General features: G+C 40.8%; 1 protein-coding gene across 2 annotated transcripts in view; it reads left to right on the top strand.

Annotated features, from left to right (window-relative positions):
* GRK4 (G protein-coupled receptor kinase 4) overlaps positions 1-15,954 on the top strand; it is a 592,539-nt gene extending 576,585 nt beyond the window's left edge. The window contains exons 16-17 of one of the 2 annotated variants that reach the window (XM_053704195.1): positions 799-888; positions 15,230-15,954. In XM_053704195.1, the coding sequence (XP_053560170.1) occupies positions 799-852 (54 nt within the window). In that variant the 3' untranslated portion in view covers positions 853-888; positions 15,230-15,954. The remainder of the gene's footprint in view (positions 1-798; positions 889-15,229) is intronic. The other variant, XM_053704194.1, reaches the window with a different exon arrangement.
* The last annotated feature ends 2,751 nt before the right edge of the window (positions 15,955-18,705 follow it).

Raw genomic sequence — 18,705 nt, 5'->3', positions numbered from 1 at the left:
GCTGCCTCGTGCTGCCAATATTCCTTTGAGGATGCGTGCGCAACTGCCGACCGTGACAGACGCGTTACAAATGCGATTATAGTATAGGTGGGATATTTACACTTATGTTGTCCCTTTACTTACTACTGTTTTCTTAAATTAAGGGACAGTCAAGTCCAAACAAAAATTTCATGTTTCAAATATGGCATGTAATTTTAAACAACTTTCCAATTTACTTTTATAACCAATTTTGCTTTGTTCTCTTGGTGGTATTAGTTGAAAGCTAAACCTAGGAGGTTCATATGCTAATTTCTTAGACCTTGAAGGCCGCCTCTAATCTAAATGCATTTTGATAGCTTTTCACCACTAGAGGGCATTGGTTCACGTGTTTCATAAAGATAACATTGAGCTCATGCACGTGAATTTACCATGGAAACAGCTCTGAAAATAAAATGCAAGTCTGTCAAAAAAACTGAAATAAGGGGGCAGTCTGCTGAGGCTTAGATACAAGGTAAATACAGAGGTAAAACGTGTATAATTATAACTGTGTTGGTTATGCAAAACTGGGGAATTGGTAATTAAGGAATTATCTATCTTTTAAAACTACAACAATTGACTGTCCCTTTAAGTAAATGGATACATGGATACAATACAGAGCACTGTTTTACAATAAATAGTCTCCTAAGTTATAATTGTTTGCAAAAATTATATTAAATTTAAACCACAAATTTTACTGTATTTTAAAACTCTACATAATATTGAGGAGAGCATAGAGTAGAAAAAAAAATAAGATTGCTAAAGTTTGCAATGTAATTGCAGGAAAACCCATCAGTGAAAAGTGATCCTAACGCATGTCAGATACCTCTCCCATAGGATGGAGATGCATAGCAGACAAACCTACATTTTAAAGTAAGCATCTTAAAACAAATTTTAATATTATTCCATTAATTAGCCAGTGAAACACTTGAATTTACAATTGCTATAAATAAGTGACATTCTGTTATGAAGTATAAAAAAATGCAGCCAGAAATTACTTTTATTTGGCCTCAAGATTCTGCCTACACAGAGCGCTTCTGGTCGCCCTCTGCAATATCATTAAAAGTTTTTTTTTTTTTTTTTTCTTTTTCAATGAACAGACGTGCCGTATGACTAGCACAGCTATTGGCTAAGCGGTGGAAGAATAGAGGTGCTCTTCAAATTCAACCATTTAATTGTTGTTTTTTTCCCCTCAATGGATAGTTAATTCAAGAGAGGGTTAGGAGAGTACAGCGGGGGCTTTGTACTTTCTGAAGTCTTGCCCATAAGCAGGTCTAGGGTGCCCCTTGCCTCCCCCTGTATGACCAGACATACTTACTGCTTCTTGTAAGTCCTACACTGACAGTTTCAGGACAGGACTTAAAGCAGCAATCTTTTGTTGGCTCTCTCTTACAGTGAAGATCCGGTGAGTACATCCAGTTATGGTCTGTTAGTGGTACTTGGTAAGTACTACTCTGTCAGTAATTCTGGGCAGATCTCAGGGCAGTTGGTACAGAGTTACAGTTTGTGTACAGCCTACTTCAACTATGTTTCGTTTTTAGTTGCTCCGGGATGCTTAGTAATACTGCACCTCTATAATACAGTTTCTCTTAAAATGTGGGCTATATTATACACATTAACCATTTAGTGGGTTATACACTGGCTTTTTTCATCATGGAACAAGAGGGGCCTGCTGTCACTGACACAGCTTTCTCTTGTTAAGTGTGTTCAGTCCACGGGTTATCCATTACTTATGGGATATATTCTCCTTCCCAACAGGAAGTTGCAAGAGGATCACCCAAGCAGAGCTGCTATATAGCTCCTCCCCTCACATGTCATATCCAGTCATTCTCTTGCAACCCTCAACAAAGAAGGAGGTCGCGAGAGGAGCTGGAGTTTTTACTTAACTATTCTTCAATCAAAAGTTTGTTATTTTAAATGGCACCGGAGTGTGCTGTTTTTCTATCTCAGGCAGTATTTGGAAGAAGAAACTGCCTGCGTTTTTTTTTCTATGATCTTAGCAGACGTAACTAAGATCCACTGGCTGTTCTCGACATTCTGAGGAGTGGGGTAACTTCAGAAACTGGGAATAGCATGCGGGGTCCTCCGCAAATAAGGTATGTGCAGTACATTATTTTCTGGGAATGGAATTGACTAAGAAAATACTGCTGTTACCGTATGATGTAAGTACAGCCTTAAATGCAGTAGTGGCAACTGGTATCAGGCTGATAAATGTATGGGCAGTCAAGTTATTTTCTAGGGACTAGAATTTGACTGAGAAAATACTGTTAAAACTGAAATAATACTTAAGCCTTATCTGCAGTGGTAGCGACTGGTAGCAGGCTTAGTGATAACTTTGCATGACATTGGAAAATGTTATTTTTTAATAAAACGTTTACTGGCATGTTATTCGTTTTTGTGAGGTACTTTGGTGATAAATCTCTTTGGGCATGATTTTTTTCCACATGGCTGACATATATTTTCTGCATGGAAACCGTTATATCAGGGCTCCCACTGTTGTGATAGGAGTGGGAGGGACCTTGTTTTAGCGCCTTGTTGCGCAGTTATAATTCTAGCACAGTCTTCCTGCTTCTTCCTCCTTGATCCAGGACGTCTCTAGAGAGCTCAGGGGTCTGCAAAATTCATTTTTGAGGGAGGTAATCAGTCACAGCAGATCTGTGACAGTGTGCTTGACTATGATTAAAAGCGTTAAATCTTAATTGATATCCGTTTTATCCGTTTTGGGTATTGAGGGGTTAATCATCCTTTTGCTAATGGGTGCAATCCTCTGCTAATATTACACTTCTTGTTAAGAATTGTTTAATTATATCTGTATTTTTGAAGCGCTGCAGCGTTTTTTATATTGCTTGTAAACTTATTGAAAGTGATTTCCAAGCTTGCTAGTTTCATTGCTAAGTCTGTTTAAACATGTCTCATTCAGAGGAAACTGTTTGTTCATCATGTTCAAAAGCCAATGTGGAGCCCAATAGAACGATGTGTACCAATTGTATTGATATTGCTTTGAATAAAAGTCAATCTGTACCGATAGAGAAACTATCACCAGACAACGAGGGGGAAGTTATGCCGCCTAACTCTCCTCACGTGTCAGTACCTGCGTCTCCCGCTCGGGAGATGCGTAGGATTGAGACGCCAAGTACATCTAGGCCCTTACAAATCACTTTACATGATATGGCTAATGTTATGAAAGAAGTATTATATAATATGCCCGAATTAAGGGGCAAGCGCGATAGCTCTGGGTTAAGGACAGAGCGCGCTGATGACACGAGAGCCATGTCTGATACTGCGTCACAATTTGCAGAACATGAGGACGGTGAGCTTCATTCTGTCGGTGACGGTTCTGATCCGGGGAGACCGGATTCAGAAATTTCAAATTTTAAATTTAAGCTTGAGAACCTCCGTGTGTTACTAGGGGAGGTATTAGCGGCTCTGAATGATTGCGACACGGTGGCAATCCCAGAGAAATTGTGTAGGTTGGATAGATACTATGCGGTACCGGTGTGTACTGACGTCTTTCCTATACCAAAAAGACTTACAGAAATTATTAGTAAGGAGTGGGATAGACCCGGTGTGCCTTTTTCCCCTCCCCCGATATTCAGAAAAATGTTTCCTATAGACGCCACCACACGAGACTTATGGCAGACGGTCCCTAAGGTGGAGGGAGCAGTTTCTACTTTAGCCAAGCGTACCACTATCCCGGTGGAGGATAGCTGTGCTTTCTCAGATCCAATGGATAAAAAATTAGAGGGTTATCTTAAGAAAATGTTTGTTCAACAGGGTTTTATTTTGCAGCCTCTTGCATGCATTGCGCCTGTCACGGCTGCAGCGGCATTCTGGTTTGAGTCTCTGGAAGATGCGATTCGCACAGAGCCATTGGATGAGGCTTTGAGCAAAGTTAGAACCCTTAAGCAAGCTAATGCGTTTGTTTCAGATGCCGTAGTACATCTAGCCAAACTTACGGCTAAAAATTCCGGATTCGCCATACAGGCGCGCAGAGCGCTCTGGCTTAAATCCTGGTCAGCGGATGTAACTTCCAAGTCTAAGCTACTTAACATTCCTTTCAAAGGGCAGACCTTATTCGGGCCCGGCTTGAAGGAAATTATTGCTGACATGACGGGAGGTAAGGGCCACGCCCTTCCTCAGGACAGGGCCAAACCAAAGGCCAAACAGTCTAATTTTCGTGCCTTTCGTAACTTCAAGGCAGGAGCAGCATCAACTTCCTCCGCTCCAAAACAGGAAGGAACTACTGCTCGTTACAGACAGGGTTGGAAAGGCAACCAGTCATGGAACAAGGGCAAGCAGGCCAGAAAGCCTACTTCCGCCCCTAAGACAGCATGAAGACAGGGCCCCCTATCCGGAGACGGATTTAGTGGGGGGAAGACTTTCTCTCTTCGCCCAGGCTTGGGCAAGAGATGTGCAGGATCCCTGGAAGTTGAAGATTATATCTCAGGGATACCTTCTGGATTTCAAAACCTCTCCTCCACAAGGGAGGTTTCATCTTTCGAGGTTATCAACAAACCTAGTAAAGAGAGAGGCATTTCTACAATGTGTACAAGACCTCTTAATCATGGGAGTGATCCACTCAGTTCCGCGATAGGAACAGGGACAAGGATTTTATTCAAATCTATTTGTGGTTCCCAAAAAAGAGGGAACCTTCAGACCAATCTTGGACTTAAAGATCTTAAACAAATTCCTAAGGGTACCATCGTTCAAGATGGAAACCATTCGAACCATCCTACCCATGATCCAAGAGGGTCAATATATGACCACAGTGGACTTAAAGGATGCTTACCTTCACATACCGATTCACAAAGATCATTATCGGTACCTAAGGTTTGCCTTTCTAGACAGGCATTACCAGTTTGTGGCTCTTCCCTTCGGGTTAGCCACGGCCCCGAGAATTTTTACGAAGGTTCTGGGCTCACTTCTGGCGGTACTAAGACCACGAGGCATAGCGGTGGCTCCGTACCTAGACGACATTCTGATACAAGCGTCAAGTTTTCAGAATGCAAAGTCTCATACAGAGATAGTTCTTGCATTTCTGAGGTCGCATGGGTGGAAAGTGAACGTGGAAAAGAGTTCTCTGTTACCACTCACAAGGGTTCCTTTTCTAGGGACTCTTATAGATTCTGTAGAGATGAAGATTTACCTGACGGAGTCCAGGTTATCAAAGATTCTCAATGCTTGCCGTGTCCTTCATTCCATTCCAAGCCCATCAGTAGCTCAGTGCATGGAGGTAATCGGCTTAATGGTCGCGGCAATGGACATAGTGCCATTTGCGCGCCTGCATCTCAGACCGCTGCAACTATGCATGCTCAGTCAATGGAACGGGGATTACTCGGATCTGTCCCCTTTGCTAAATCTGGACCAGGAGACCAGAGATTCTCTTCTCTGGTGGTTGTCACCGGTTCATCTGTCCAAAGGAATGACCTTTCGCAGACCAGATTGGACGATTGTAACAACGGATGCCAGCCTTCTAGGCTGGGGAGCAGTCTGGAATTCCCTGAAGGCTCAGGGTTCGTGGACTCAGGAGGAGAAACGCCTTCCAATAAACATTCTAGAATTAAGAGCAATATTCAATGCTCTTCTAGCTTGGCCTCAGTTAGCAAGACTGAGGTTCATCAGATTTCAGTCGGACAATATCACGACTGTGGCTTACATCAATCATCAAGGGGGAACCAGGAGTTCCCTAGCGATGTTGGAAGTCTCGAAGATAATTCGCTGGGCAGAGTCTCACTCTTACCACCTGTCAGCGATTTACATCCCAGGCGTAGAGAACTGGGAGGCGGATTTCCTAAGTCGCCAGACTTTTCATCCGGGAGAGTGGGAACTTCACCCGGAGGTATTTGCTCAACTGATTCGTCGTTGGGGCAAACCGGATCTGGATCTCATGGCATCTCGCCAGAACGCGAAGCTTCCTTGTTATGGATCCAGGTCCAGGGACCCAGGAACGGTGCTGGTAGATGCATTAGCAGCCCCTTGGGTTTTCAACATAGCTTATGTGTTTCCACCATTTCCGTTGCTACCTCGACTGATTGCCAGGATCAAACAGGAGAGGGCATCGGTAATTCTGATAGCGCCTGCGTGGCCACGCAGGACCTGGTATGCAGACCTAGTGGACATGTCGTCCTGTCCACCATGGTCTCTTCCTCTGAGGCAGGACCTTCTAATTCAGGGTCCTTTCAACCATCCAAACCTAATTTCTCTGAGGCTGACTGCCTGGAAATTGAACGCTTGATTCTATCTAAGCGGGGGTTTTCGGATTCGGTTATTGATACATTAATACAGGCTCGGAAACCTGTGACCAGAAAAATTTACCATAAGATATGGCGTAAATATTTATATTGGTTCGAATCCAAGAGTTACTCATGGAGTAAGGTTAGGATTCCTAGGATATTGGCTTTTCTACAAGAGGGTTTAGAAAAAGGTTTGTCCGCTAGTTCGCTAAAGGGACAGATTTCAGCTCTGTCTATTCTTTTACACAAACGTCTGGCAGAGAATCCAGACGTCCAGGCCTTTTGTCAGGCTTTGGCTAGAATTAAGCCTGTGTTTAAAGCTGTTGCTCCTCCGTGGAGCTTAAACTTGGTTCTTAAAGTTCTTCAGGGTGTTCCGTTTGAACCCCTTCATTCCATTGATATTAAGCTTTTATCTTGGAAAGTTTTGTTTTTGATGGCTATTTCCTCGGCTCGAAGAGTCTCTGAGTTATCTGCCTTACATTGTGATTCTCCTTATCTGATCTTTCATTCAGACAAGGTAGTACTGCGTACTAAACCTGGGTTTTTACCTAAGGTTGTTTCTAACAGGAATATCAATCAAGAGATTGTTGTTCCATCATTATGTCCTAATCCTTCTTCAAAGAAGGAACGTCTTTTGCATAATCTAGACGTGGTCCGTGCTCTGAAGTTCTACTTACAGGCAACTAAAGATTTTAGACAAACTTCTTCTCTGTTTGTCGTTTACTCTGGACAGAGGAGAGGTCAAAAGGCTTCGGCTACCTCTCTCTCTTTTTGGCTTCGTAGCATAATACGTTTAGCCTATGAGACTGCTGGACAGCAGCCTCCTGAAAGAATTGCAGCTCATTCCACTAGAGCTGTGGCTTCCACCTGGGCCTTTAAGAATGAGGCCTCTGTTGAACAGATTTGCAAGGCTGCAACTTGGTCTTCACTTCATACTTTTTCCAAATTTTACAAATTTGACACTTTCGCTTCTTCGGAGGCTGGTTTTGGGAGAAAGGTTCTACAGGCAGTGGTTCCTTCTGTTTAATGTTCCTGCCTTGTCCCTCCCTTCATCCGTGTACTTAGCTTTGGTATGGGTATCCCATAAGTAATGGATGACCCGTGGACTGAACACACTTAACAAGAGAAAACATAATTTATGCTTACCTGATAAATTTATTTCTCTTGTAGTGTGTTCAGTCCACGGCCCGCCCTGTCTTTTTAAGGCAGGTTCTAAATTTTAAAATTATAACTCCAGTCACCACTGCACCTTATAGTTTCTCCTTTCTCGTCTTGTTTCGGTCGAATGACTGGATATGACATGTGAGGGGAGGAGCTATATAGCAGCTCTGCTTGGGTGATCCTCTTGCAACTTCCTGTTGGGAAGGAGAATATATCCCATAAGTAATGGATGACCCGTGGACTGAACACACTACAAGAGAAATAAATTTATCAGGTAAGCATAAATTATGTTTTTTCTGAGGGAGTTCCTTCAGAGATAGATATTCCCTCTGATAAATGTTTATTATGTAAGATGGTCACAGTGTGTCCTCTTGCCCAAGGGGCTTTCTTACCTCAGGACAATAAATCCAGGCCAAAGGGCAGGTCAGTGGACAGTTTTCATTTTTCGTCATAACAAAAATCAACATCAGTTCTCTTCCTAAAAGAGAGAGCCATCCAAAGCTACCTGGTGTCCAAATCCAGTTTAGACCAAGTCCAAGCAGCCTAAAAAGGCTGTAGCTGATGCTAAATCCGCATGAGGTGCTGCTCCCCGATCCTGATCCGGATCCCCGGTAGAGGGCAGACTAAACCTTTTCCGGGAGGCTTGTGCTTGGTCCGTTCAAGATCCCTGTGTGCTGGAAATTGTTAACCCAGGATTCCAGACATTGGCCTCCAAGAGGGAGGTTTATTCTGTCTCACATTTTCCAAGAATCCAAAGAAAAGAAGGGCTATGCTTAATTGCATGAATGGGGATCATTGTATCTGTACCTCCAGCAGAACAAGGAAATTTGGTTTTATTCAAACCTATTCACTGTTCCACAAAGGAAGGTTCCTTCAAACCCATATTTTTTTCAAGATGGAATCTATCAGGTCAATTCCCTTGGTACATCAGGGTCAATTCACAAGGAGTGTAGATCTAAAGGATGCATATCTGCATATTCCAATTCATCAGGATCATTATGAGTTTCTATGTTTTGCCTTTCTAGACAGGCATTACCAGTTTATTGCTCTGCCTTTTAGCCTAGCTACTGCTCCCAGGATTTTTACAAAGGTCTTGGGAGCTTTTCTTTCTGTGGTTCGGGTACTGGGAGTGTCAGTTGCTCTTTACCTGGAAGATTTCTTGGTTCAAGCTCCATCTTTACATTTAGCTACTGCTCACACAGAGCAGTTACTTTGGTTGGTTCCCAGTCATTGTTGGAGGGTCAATGTCACCAGGAGTTCTCTTGTACCTTAGACGAGGGCATCTTTCTTGGGAGTAGTCATAGACTCTTTAGCCATGAAGTTAGTTTTGGCAGACAATTGCATAGTCAAGCTTTAGTCTGCTTGTTGCAATCTTCTGTCTATAATGTTGCCTTTGGTAGCGCAATGTATGGAGGTCGTGGGCCTTATAGTGGTGGCATTGTATGCCATTCCATTTTCAAAGGTTTAATTTGCGACCTCTTCAGTTATGCATGCTAAGACAGTGGAACGGGGATCACTCGGACCTGTCTCAGCTGATTTGCTTAGATCCATCCACAAGACAATCCTTCTTTTTAAGGGATTATATTGATGAGCATATTCGTGTAAACAAGATTATGAGTTCAAATAAGCATGGTTTTATGAGAAATAGATCATGCCAAACGAATCTAATTAGATTCTATGAGGAAGTAAGTAAAAATATAGATAAAGGGGAATCAGTTGACGTGATATACTTAGATTTTGCAAAGGCATTTGATACAGTTCCACATGAGAGAATAATGCACAAAATTAAGGGACTGAGAATAGCTGAAAATGTTAGCTCATGGATAAATAACTGGATAAAAGATGGGGAACAACGTGTAGTAGTGAATAGATCATACTCAGATTGGACAACGGTAATCAGGGGAGTCCCCCAGGGATCAGTACTTGGCCCTGTGCTTTTTAATATTAGCAAGAATTAAATAGCGACATCTCTATTTTTACAGATGATACTAAGTTAAGTAAGGTTATTAGGTCAGAGCAGGATGAACTTTCGTTACAAAGGGAACTGCAAAGTATGGGCAGGTTAATTGTAAAATGAGATTTAATACAGGAAAATGCAAGGTTCTACATTTTGGAAGTAAAAATAAGCAGGCAATTTATTATTTAAATGGGACAAGACTTAGCCAAACAGAGGAGGAAAGGTATTTGGGAGTAGTAATAGATAACAAGCTAAAGATGGGTGCACAACGCAGGGCAGCAGCTTCAAAGGCTAATAAGATACTAGCATGTATTAAAAGAGGCATTGATTCAAGGAAGGAAAGCATAATTCTATCACTGTATAAATCCCTGGTAAGACCTCACCTTGAGTATGGAGTGAAGTTCTGGGGACCGATCGCAAAAAAAGATGCTGCAGAACTAGAAAAAGTTTAGAGAAGGGCCACAAAGCTAATAAGGGGAATGGAGAATTTAAGCTATGAGGAGTGGCTAGCCAAACTGGGTTTGTTTTCTTTACAAAAAAGACGCTTGAGAGGTGACATGATTACTTTATATAAATATATTCAAGGCCCATATAAAGAGATGGCAGAAGCTCTGTGTATTCCAAGAAAATTGTTTGTGACAAGAGGTCACAATTTAAGGTTGGAGGAAAGGAGATTTAATCTCCTGAAATGGAAACGTTTTTTCACTGAGAGCAATAAAATTGTGGAACTCATTACCAAAGGAGGTAATGCATGCTAATACCCTAGATATATTTTAAAAAAATTGAATACATTTCAGTCTAGAAACAAAATTAATGGATATGATTGCTTGTATTAAATGGGTCATCTTTTTGTGGGATTATTTAAGCTTAACTGGAGCTTTTTGTAAGTATTTTATATTTCTCCAACATTGGTGTGTCCGGTCCACGGCGTCATCCATTACTTGTGGGAATATTCTCTTCCCCAACAGGAAATGGCAAAGAGCACAGCAAAAGCTGTCCATATAGCCCCTCCTTGGCTCCGCCCCACCAGTCATTCTCTTTGCCGCTCTGAACAAGTAGCATCTCCACGGAGATGGTGAAGAGTATGTGGTGTTTAGTTGTAGTTTTTTATTCTTCTATCAAAAGTTTGTTATTTTGAAATGGAACTGGTATGTACTATTTACTCTGAAACAGAAAGAGATGAAGAGTTCTGTTTAAAAGAGGAGTATGATTTTAGCAGCAGTAACTAAAATCAATTGCTGTTCCCACGCAGGACTGTTGAGCCTAGAGAACTTCAGTTGGGGGGAACTGTTTGCAGACTTTTCTGCTCAAGGTATGACTAGCCATTTTTCTAACAAGACTGTGTAATGCTGGAAGGCTGTCATTTTCCCTCATGGGGATCGGTAAGCCATTTTCTTAGACTCAGACAGAATAAAGGGCTTATTATGGGCTAATAACTGGTGGACACTTTTAAGGGCTAAATTGATTGTTTATTTAAGTTATTATTAAGGTTTTGAAGTGGATTTGAAACTTTTTAATATTTGGGGAACGTTTTTATCGCCAGGCACTAGTTAAGACACCTTCCCAGTCAGGAAGGGCCTTTCTCTGTAGTAGGCAGAGCCTCATTTTCGCGCCATTATTGCGCAGTTTCTTTTGAGTGCAGTGCATGCAGCTGCATGTGAGAGGGTCTGGTATCCACAGAAAACGTTCCTAGAAGGCTGGAATTGGTATCGTATACCCCCCTGGGATAAGTAAAGTCGCAGCAAAGGGTTAAATTACAAACGACTGTCACTGTGCCAGATATACAAGCTTTTGTACAGGCTTTGGTCAGAATCAAGCCTGTTTACAGACCTTTGACTCCTACTTGGAGTCTAAATTTAGTTCTTTCAGTTCTTCAAGGGGTTCCGTTTAAACCTCTACATTCCATAGATATCAAGTTACTATCTTGGAAAGTTCTGTTTTTGGTTGCTATTTCTTCTGCAAGAAGAGTTTCTGAATTATCTGCTTTGCAGTGTAATCCACCCTATCTGGTGTTCCATGCAGATAAGGTCGTTTTGCGTACTAAGCCTGGTTTTCTTCCGAAAGTTGTTTCCAACAGGAACATTAACCAGGAAATAGTTGTTCCTTCTCTGTGTCCGAATCCAGTTTCAAAGAAGGAACGTTTGTTACACAATTTAGATGTAGTTCGTGCTTTAAAGTTCTATTTAGAAGCAACTAAGGATTTTAGACAAACCTCATCTTTGTTTGTCGTTTACTCTGGTAAGAGGAGAGGACAAAAAGCTACGGCTACCTCTCTGTCTTTCTGGCTGAAAAGCATTATCCGATTGGCTTATGAGACTACCGGACGGCAGCCTCCTGAGCGAATCACAGCTCACTCCACTAGGGCTGTGGCTTCCACATGGGCCTTCAAGAACGAGGCTTCTGTTGATCAGATATGTAAGGCAGCGACTTGGTCTTCTCTGCACACTTTTGCCAAATTTTACAAATTTGATACTTTTGCTTCTTCGGAGGCTATTTTTGGGAGAAAGGTTTTGCAAGCTGTGGTGCCTTCCGTTTAGGTAACCTGATTTGCTCCCTCCCTTCATCCGTGTCCTAAAGCTTTGGTATTGGTTCCCACAAGTAATGGATGACGCCGTGGACCGGACACACCAATGTTGGAGAAAACAGAATTTATGCTTACCTGATAAATTACTTTCTCCAACGGTGTGTCCGGTCCACGGCCCGCCCTGGTTTTTTAATCAGGTTTGAAAAATTTCTTTCTCTATACACTACAGTCACCATGGCACCCTATAGTTTCTCCTTTTTTTCTCCTAACAGTTGGTCGAATGACTGGGGGGGCGGAGCCAAGGAGGGGCTATATGGACAGCTTTTGCTGTGCTCTTTGCCATTTCCTGTTGGGGAAGAGAATATTCCCACAAGTAATGGATGACGCCGTGGACCAGACACACCGTTGGAGAAAGTAATTTATCAGGTAAGCATAAATTCTGTTTTGTATAGGTTGAACTCGATGGACTTCGGTCTTTTTTCCACCTCATTTACTATGTTACATCTCAGGGCATGGGGTTCCTTCATCCCACCTGGGAGATAATCACCACAGATGCCTGTCTGATGGGCTGAGGTGCGGTTTGGGGTCTTCAGACAGTGCAAGGATTATGTGCAAAACAGAATGAGAAGCAGTCTGCCAGGAACAAACAGAAGCATCAATAGCTTGTTCTATGGCCCGGTTGCCACCTAGTAGTAGCTTCTTTCTGCCCAATTGTGCTTTCACAGAGGAAAACTTTCCTGTAGTATATCAGTCTGATCCCGCCGACATGGTCAGTCCAGCCCCGAAATACCAGGCAATTCTCCTCTGAACAAGGTACATGACAACCCAAGATGATCGTTTCGGCCTCCTTTGGGCCTCGTCAATGAGGTGCAGCCATATCCCTCTATGCACATTGGGCAAGGAGTCCACGTCTGGTTTCCCCCATCACCCTTAGGGAGACTATCCCCAGGGTCATATTTACATATGCAAAACAGAATGAGAAGCAGTCTGCCAGGAACGAACAGCAGCATCAATAGCTTGTTCTATGGCCCGGTTGCCACCTGGTAGTAGCTTCTTTCTGCCCAATTGTGCTTTCACAGAGGAAAACTTTCCTGTAGTATATCAGTCTGATCCCGCCGACATGGTCAGTCCAGCCCCGAAATACCAGGCAATTCTCCTCTGAACATGACAACCCCAGACGATCGTTTCGGCCTCCTTTGGGCCTCGTCAGTGAGGTGCAGCCATATCCCTCTAAGCACATTGGGCAAGGAGTCCACGTCTGTTTTCCCCCATCACCCTTAGGGAGACTATCCCCAGGGATTATGGTCCCTTCAGGAGGTGAAATTACCAATAAATGTGTTGGAACTACGAGCTATCTTCAATGCATTTACTAGCATGCCCTCGTCAACGGTCAATTCCCTTCATTTGCTTCCAATCGGACAATATAACGACAGTAGCATACATCAATCATCATGGTGGTGCACGCAGCCCTCGTGCAATGGATTAGGTGTCTCGCATCTTGCTTTGGCAGAGGAGAACCAATGTTGATTTCAGCAATTCATATACATTGGGTGGAGAATTGGGAGGGCAATTATCTGATCCATCAGACAATTCACTCAGGGGAATGGTCTCTGAATCAGGATATTTTCGACCAATCCTCTTACTAGATGGATTTACCATTAGATGGAAGGTTTATCTGTCTTGCTGTACTGATCACGGGCAATCTGCAGTTTCTCCAGGAGGGCTTGGACAAGGGTTTTTCTGCTAGTTTGATCAAAAGTCAGATTTTGGATCGTAGTCTTAAAGGGACAGTCAACACTAAAAATGTTATTGTTTAAAAAGATAGATAACGCCTTTACTACCCATTCCCCAGCTTTGCACAACCAACATTGTTATATTAACATACTTTATAACATTTAAACCTCTAAATTTCTTCCTGTTTCTAAGCCACTACAGACAGCCTCTTATCACATGCTTTTTTATTAGCTTTTCACAACAGGAGAGACAGTTCATGTGGGCCATATATATAACATTGTTCTCACACCCGTGAGTTGTGTACAACACAGTACTAAATGCAAGTTAATAGATAATAAAAACAGTCATGTGATCAGGGAGCTGTTAGAAGAGGCTTAGATACAAGGTAATCACAGAGGTAAAACGTATATTAATATAACCATGTTGGTCATGCAAAACTGGGGAATGGGTAAAAAAGGGATTGTCTTATCTTTTTTTAAACAATAACAAATTTTGAGTTGACAGTCCCATTAAAGATACATTAAACCCCAATTGTTTCCCGGATTCATAGAGGGCATACAATTAAAAAAAAAAAAAAAAAAAAAAAGCACATTTGATAAAACAATTACACTAGAAAAGTTTTGTTTGTTTTTTTTTAAAAAGTACACACTGTCAAAGTCACAAAACAAACAAATTAGGTTTCATGTCCCTTTAATGCACAGTGGGTGCAAACATACAGAAAACAGCAGCAACACACGTAAGCAGGGATACTTTCATTCATTTCACTGCCTAAGCTAAGTCTAGTGATATTATTAAATGTTGCTTTTCTTTAGTACAGGCATCTCCCGGCTTTGATGAGTTATTGTTGTGTTGAAGTAGCTTACCCGTAGCAAATTCTATAATCATGTACCTAAATATACTTGTGCAAAACACATTTACACATTTGTTTTTACTTTTTACCTTTATTGTTACATCACCCAGTAATGATCTAATTAGCACCTACAATTTTACGGATAGTCGGATTGAAATGTAAAAATGGAATACTTGTATATCTGCCGTTAAACTCTACCAAATCTTATAGACTTCAGTGTAAGTCTATAGGAATCAATATTTAAAAGGTCAAAAGGGTTCAAAAGAAAATACCCTGTTTTGTGAAATTCAAACACTAGTGCAATAATAAAATGAGTTCAACCTCTGCAAAGATGTTCAGAGCAGCAATACACTACTGGGATCTAGCTGAACACATATGAGTCAATGACAAAAGGTATGTATATATGTGCAGCCACCAATCAGCAGCTAGCTCCCAGTAGTGCACTGTTGCTCCTGAACCTACCTAGGTATGCTCTTCAACAAAAGGATACCAAGAAAAGAAAGCAAATTTGATAGTAGAAATAAAAGTTTATGCTTTAAATCGTGAAAGTTTAGCTTTCATGTCCCTTTTAAATTGAATATTTATATATTCACATTATTGCTATAGGAACGTTTGACAGAAACAAATGTCAAGGGGAACATTTTATTCTAAAATACAAATGTCAAAAATGAAGGTTCCTGTCCTTATGTTCTTTTAGGTAATGACGATTGTGGTATGTACAATTTTCATGAATATTTTTCTTTATAATTTCCCAGGGCTGTTTTAAATCTTCCTACAGCGATGATGAAGAAGAGGCCTCCAGACCGTGAACCACTGTCCAATAGCCAAAAACAATCAAATCCTAGAGAGTTAAACTGCAAATATTTTATTGTATCTATGAACTGTAAAAGTGTATTATAAATTTAAAAAAAAAAAAATTCTGTATGAGTTTACAGATTTTGTACATTTGTACTTGAATTATGTTAAGATGTATATTTTCACTAAAAGTTTATTGTATAAAAATGGCCATATTAGTACCACTCCAATGCATATAGTTATATATAATTTTATTTCAAATGACTGAAAGTGTTTTAAGCTATGTTCCATGTTGGCTGCAATTTTACATTTTATAGGTTAGAGAACCGGTAAGCTGAAGGCTGTTTAACTTTTTTTTATATTCAAAAACAGTGATGTTTTTAATTTTTTTTATTATGTAACTCATTTATTTAATTCTGTACGCTACGTTCTGTGCATTGTCAAAAGACGCAATCCTGGGAAGCATTAGAATGATTTTATGCTAAGTGTATGAGTTTTAATCTCTCTCTCTCTCTCTCTCTTGTCTTCATCTCTCTTTCTCTTTTTTTCTCTCTCTTTCTCTCTCTCTTTTTCTCTCTTCTTTTCTCTCTTCTTTTCTCTCCTCTCTCTTGTCTTTTTCTTCTCTCTCTCTCTCTTCTCTCTCTCTTCTCTCTCTCCTCTCTCTCTTTCCTCTCTCTCTTTCCTCTCTCTCTTCTCTCTCTCTTCTCTCTCTCTCTTCTCTCTCTCTCTTCTCTCTCTCTCCTCTCTCTCTCCTCTCTCTCTCTCTCCTCTCTCTCTCTCCTCTCTCTCTCTCTCCTCTCTCTCTCTCCTCTCTCTCTCCTCTCTCTCTTCTCTCTCTCTTCTCTCTCTCTTCTCTCTCTCTTCTCTCTCTCTTCTCTCTCTCTTCTCTCTCTCCTCTCTCTCTTTCCTCTCTCTCTTTCCTCTCTCTCTTTCCTCTCTCTCTTCTCTCTCTCTCTTCTCTCTCTCTCCTCTCTCTCCTCTCTCTCTTTCCTCTCTCTCTCTCTGCTCTCTCTCTTCTCTCTCTTCTCTCTCTCTCCTCTCTCTCTCTCCTCTCTCTCTCCTCTCTCTCTTGTCGTCTCCTTCTCTACCTCTCTCTGTCTCTCCTCTTTATCTCTCCTCTTTATCTCTCTCCCTCTCTCTCTCTATTCTGATTCTAATTTATTGGAAGAAAACTTGGTTAACCCCTCTGCTGCCAGAGTTTTGTGTTATGTGCCTTTTAAAATGAAACAGAAGGAAAATGGTAGATAATGTGCCTGCATTGCTATAGATATGTACATTTAATAAATGTGGAACAGACAAAGAAGAATACAATAAATGCGTTGTGCTATTTGTAGTTAAATGAATGCTATACAATGTTTGAACAATATAGAATGATCTTTAAATTATTTTATGTTATTCCTGTTTAGAATAGGGACCAATTTCTCCAGTCTGCATTATGTAGGGCTTTCATATGTCTTCTATAGCATGTTACTTTACATATAGGGCTAGATTTATCAAGTTGCAGAAAAACAGGATTCATATGTTGTTGTGAACCAGTTAAATTGTTGGGTGCATTTGTTCCCCATATTTACCATTACACAAGCAAAGGCTTGTCAGTTTCCTTGTTCGAATGAGTCCGGGATGATTTTTATCCGCCATCTCTAACTTGATGGACATGGTTTAGGTAGCTGCAGTTAAACCACTTCTTCCTAAATAGGCTCAAATGAGCGAGTGTGCAACCGATCAGATGTTCCGTATCATGATAAATCCAGCCCAAAGTATATAAGAAGCTGCATTTCCTGACACAATCTATCATTTTTAATGAGCTCTGTAATTATTCCTAGACAGAGCCCTACTATGAGCATATCTACATATCTTAAAGGGATATAAAAAACCCAAAAAATGTATTTCATGATTCGGATAGAGCATGCAATTTTAAGCAACTTTCTAATTTACTCCTATTATACATTTTTCTTTGTTCTCTACATTTAGCCAGCAATCAGCAAGCGCTACCCAGGTGCTGAACCAATAAAGGGCAGGCTCCTAAGTTTACATTCCTGCTTTTCAAATAAAGATCCCTAGAGAACGGAAAAAATTGCTTAAAATTGCATTCTCTGTCTGAATCATGAAAGAAAAAAAAATTGGGTTTCATATGCCTTTTAAAGGACGTTGCATCCCCAATAAAATATTAACTTATTTGTAGTAAAATCTTTCTGCAATACAAATAATTTTGCCTGCTTTCATTGTAATTTACATCTGTATATTGTCTGTTTTTTTTTTTTACTCTGCAGTGTATGAAGTGCCTCCTGCAGTTTCTAAACCAAGGCACTGTTAAATGTTAGTCATTGCTTGATCAGTAGGCTTGTTCTTATCACAAAGGCGATACGTTAAACAATACTAAGGAAGATGTTCATGGGGTTTGTACATGGAGTACAAAGCAGATTCAAAGTTTGCAAATAAAAAAGCATATATTTTATTTGCAGATCTTTTGCCTTTCATAATTGCTTATATGTACAAGGCACTATACTTTTAATGCCAATTTTAAACCTTAAATTTACATAGCTGTCCAAAAATTAAAAAAAATCTGTGTAAGTGACCTGAAGCCACAATTTGTTTAATTAAAAGCTGTTTGTCTGTTAATTCCTATGGGGATCACCATCAGGGCAGCAAATGAGAAGCTGGACAGCAGCTTAAACCTACATGAAGCAGTAGCTAATGCTACTGACATAAGCCAGCAGCAACAGCACAAAAAAATGGCTTTTTAAAACTTTTTTTTTTAACCTTTTTTTTTTTTTTTTAATGAGGTCATATTTGAAGTTTACGTACTTATTGTCTGACACTGGATTCAAATTAGCAAGGGCATTGCCAGGACTTATATTGACTAAATTTAAAGCCTTTCCCACCTGCAGTTTTTTTTTTCACCTTAAAAATTAAAAGTAAAAGTTTTTTAAACACATGAACAAACCAACTCATTTCTCTTACTTGGTGTATCCAGTCCACGGATTCATCCTTACTTGTGGGATATTCTCAATCCCTACAGGAAGTGGCAAAGAGAGCACACAGCAAAGCTGTCCATATAGCTCCCCTCAGGCTCCGCCCCCCCCCCCCCCCCCCCCAGTCATTCTCTTTGCCGCTCTAACAAGTAGCATCTCCACGGGAGGGTAAAGAGTTTGTGGTGTTAGATTTGTAGTTTTTATTTCTTCAATCAAGAGTTTGTTATTTTAAAATAGTGCCGGTTTGTACTATTTACTCTGAGGCAGAAAGTGATGAAGATTTCTGCTGAGAGGAAAAAGATTTTAGCATGTTGTAACTAAAATCCATTGCTGTTCCCACACAGGACTGTTGAGTATCGGAGAACTTCAGTTGGGGGGAACAGTTTGCATGCTTAACTGCTTAAGGTATTCTCAGTGATTTTTTTCTAACAAGACACGGTAATGCTAGAAGACTGACAGAAATC

The sequence above is a fragment of the Bombina bombina genome, chromosome 2, assembly GCF_027579735.1.
Source record: "Bombina bombina isolate aBomBom1 chromosome 2, aBomBom1.pri, whole genome shotgun sequence".
In the NCBI taxonomy this organism is placed as follows: domain Eukaryota; kingdom Metazoa; phylum Chordata; class Amphibia; order Anura; family Bombinatoridae; genus Bombina; species Bombina bombina.
The sequence above is the reverse complement of the archived record's forward strand: the minus strand, read 5'-3'. Positions and strand labels throughout refer to the sequence as shown.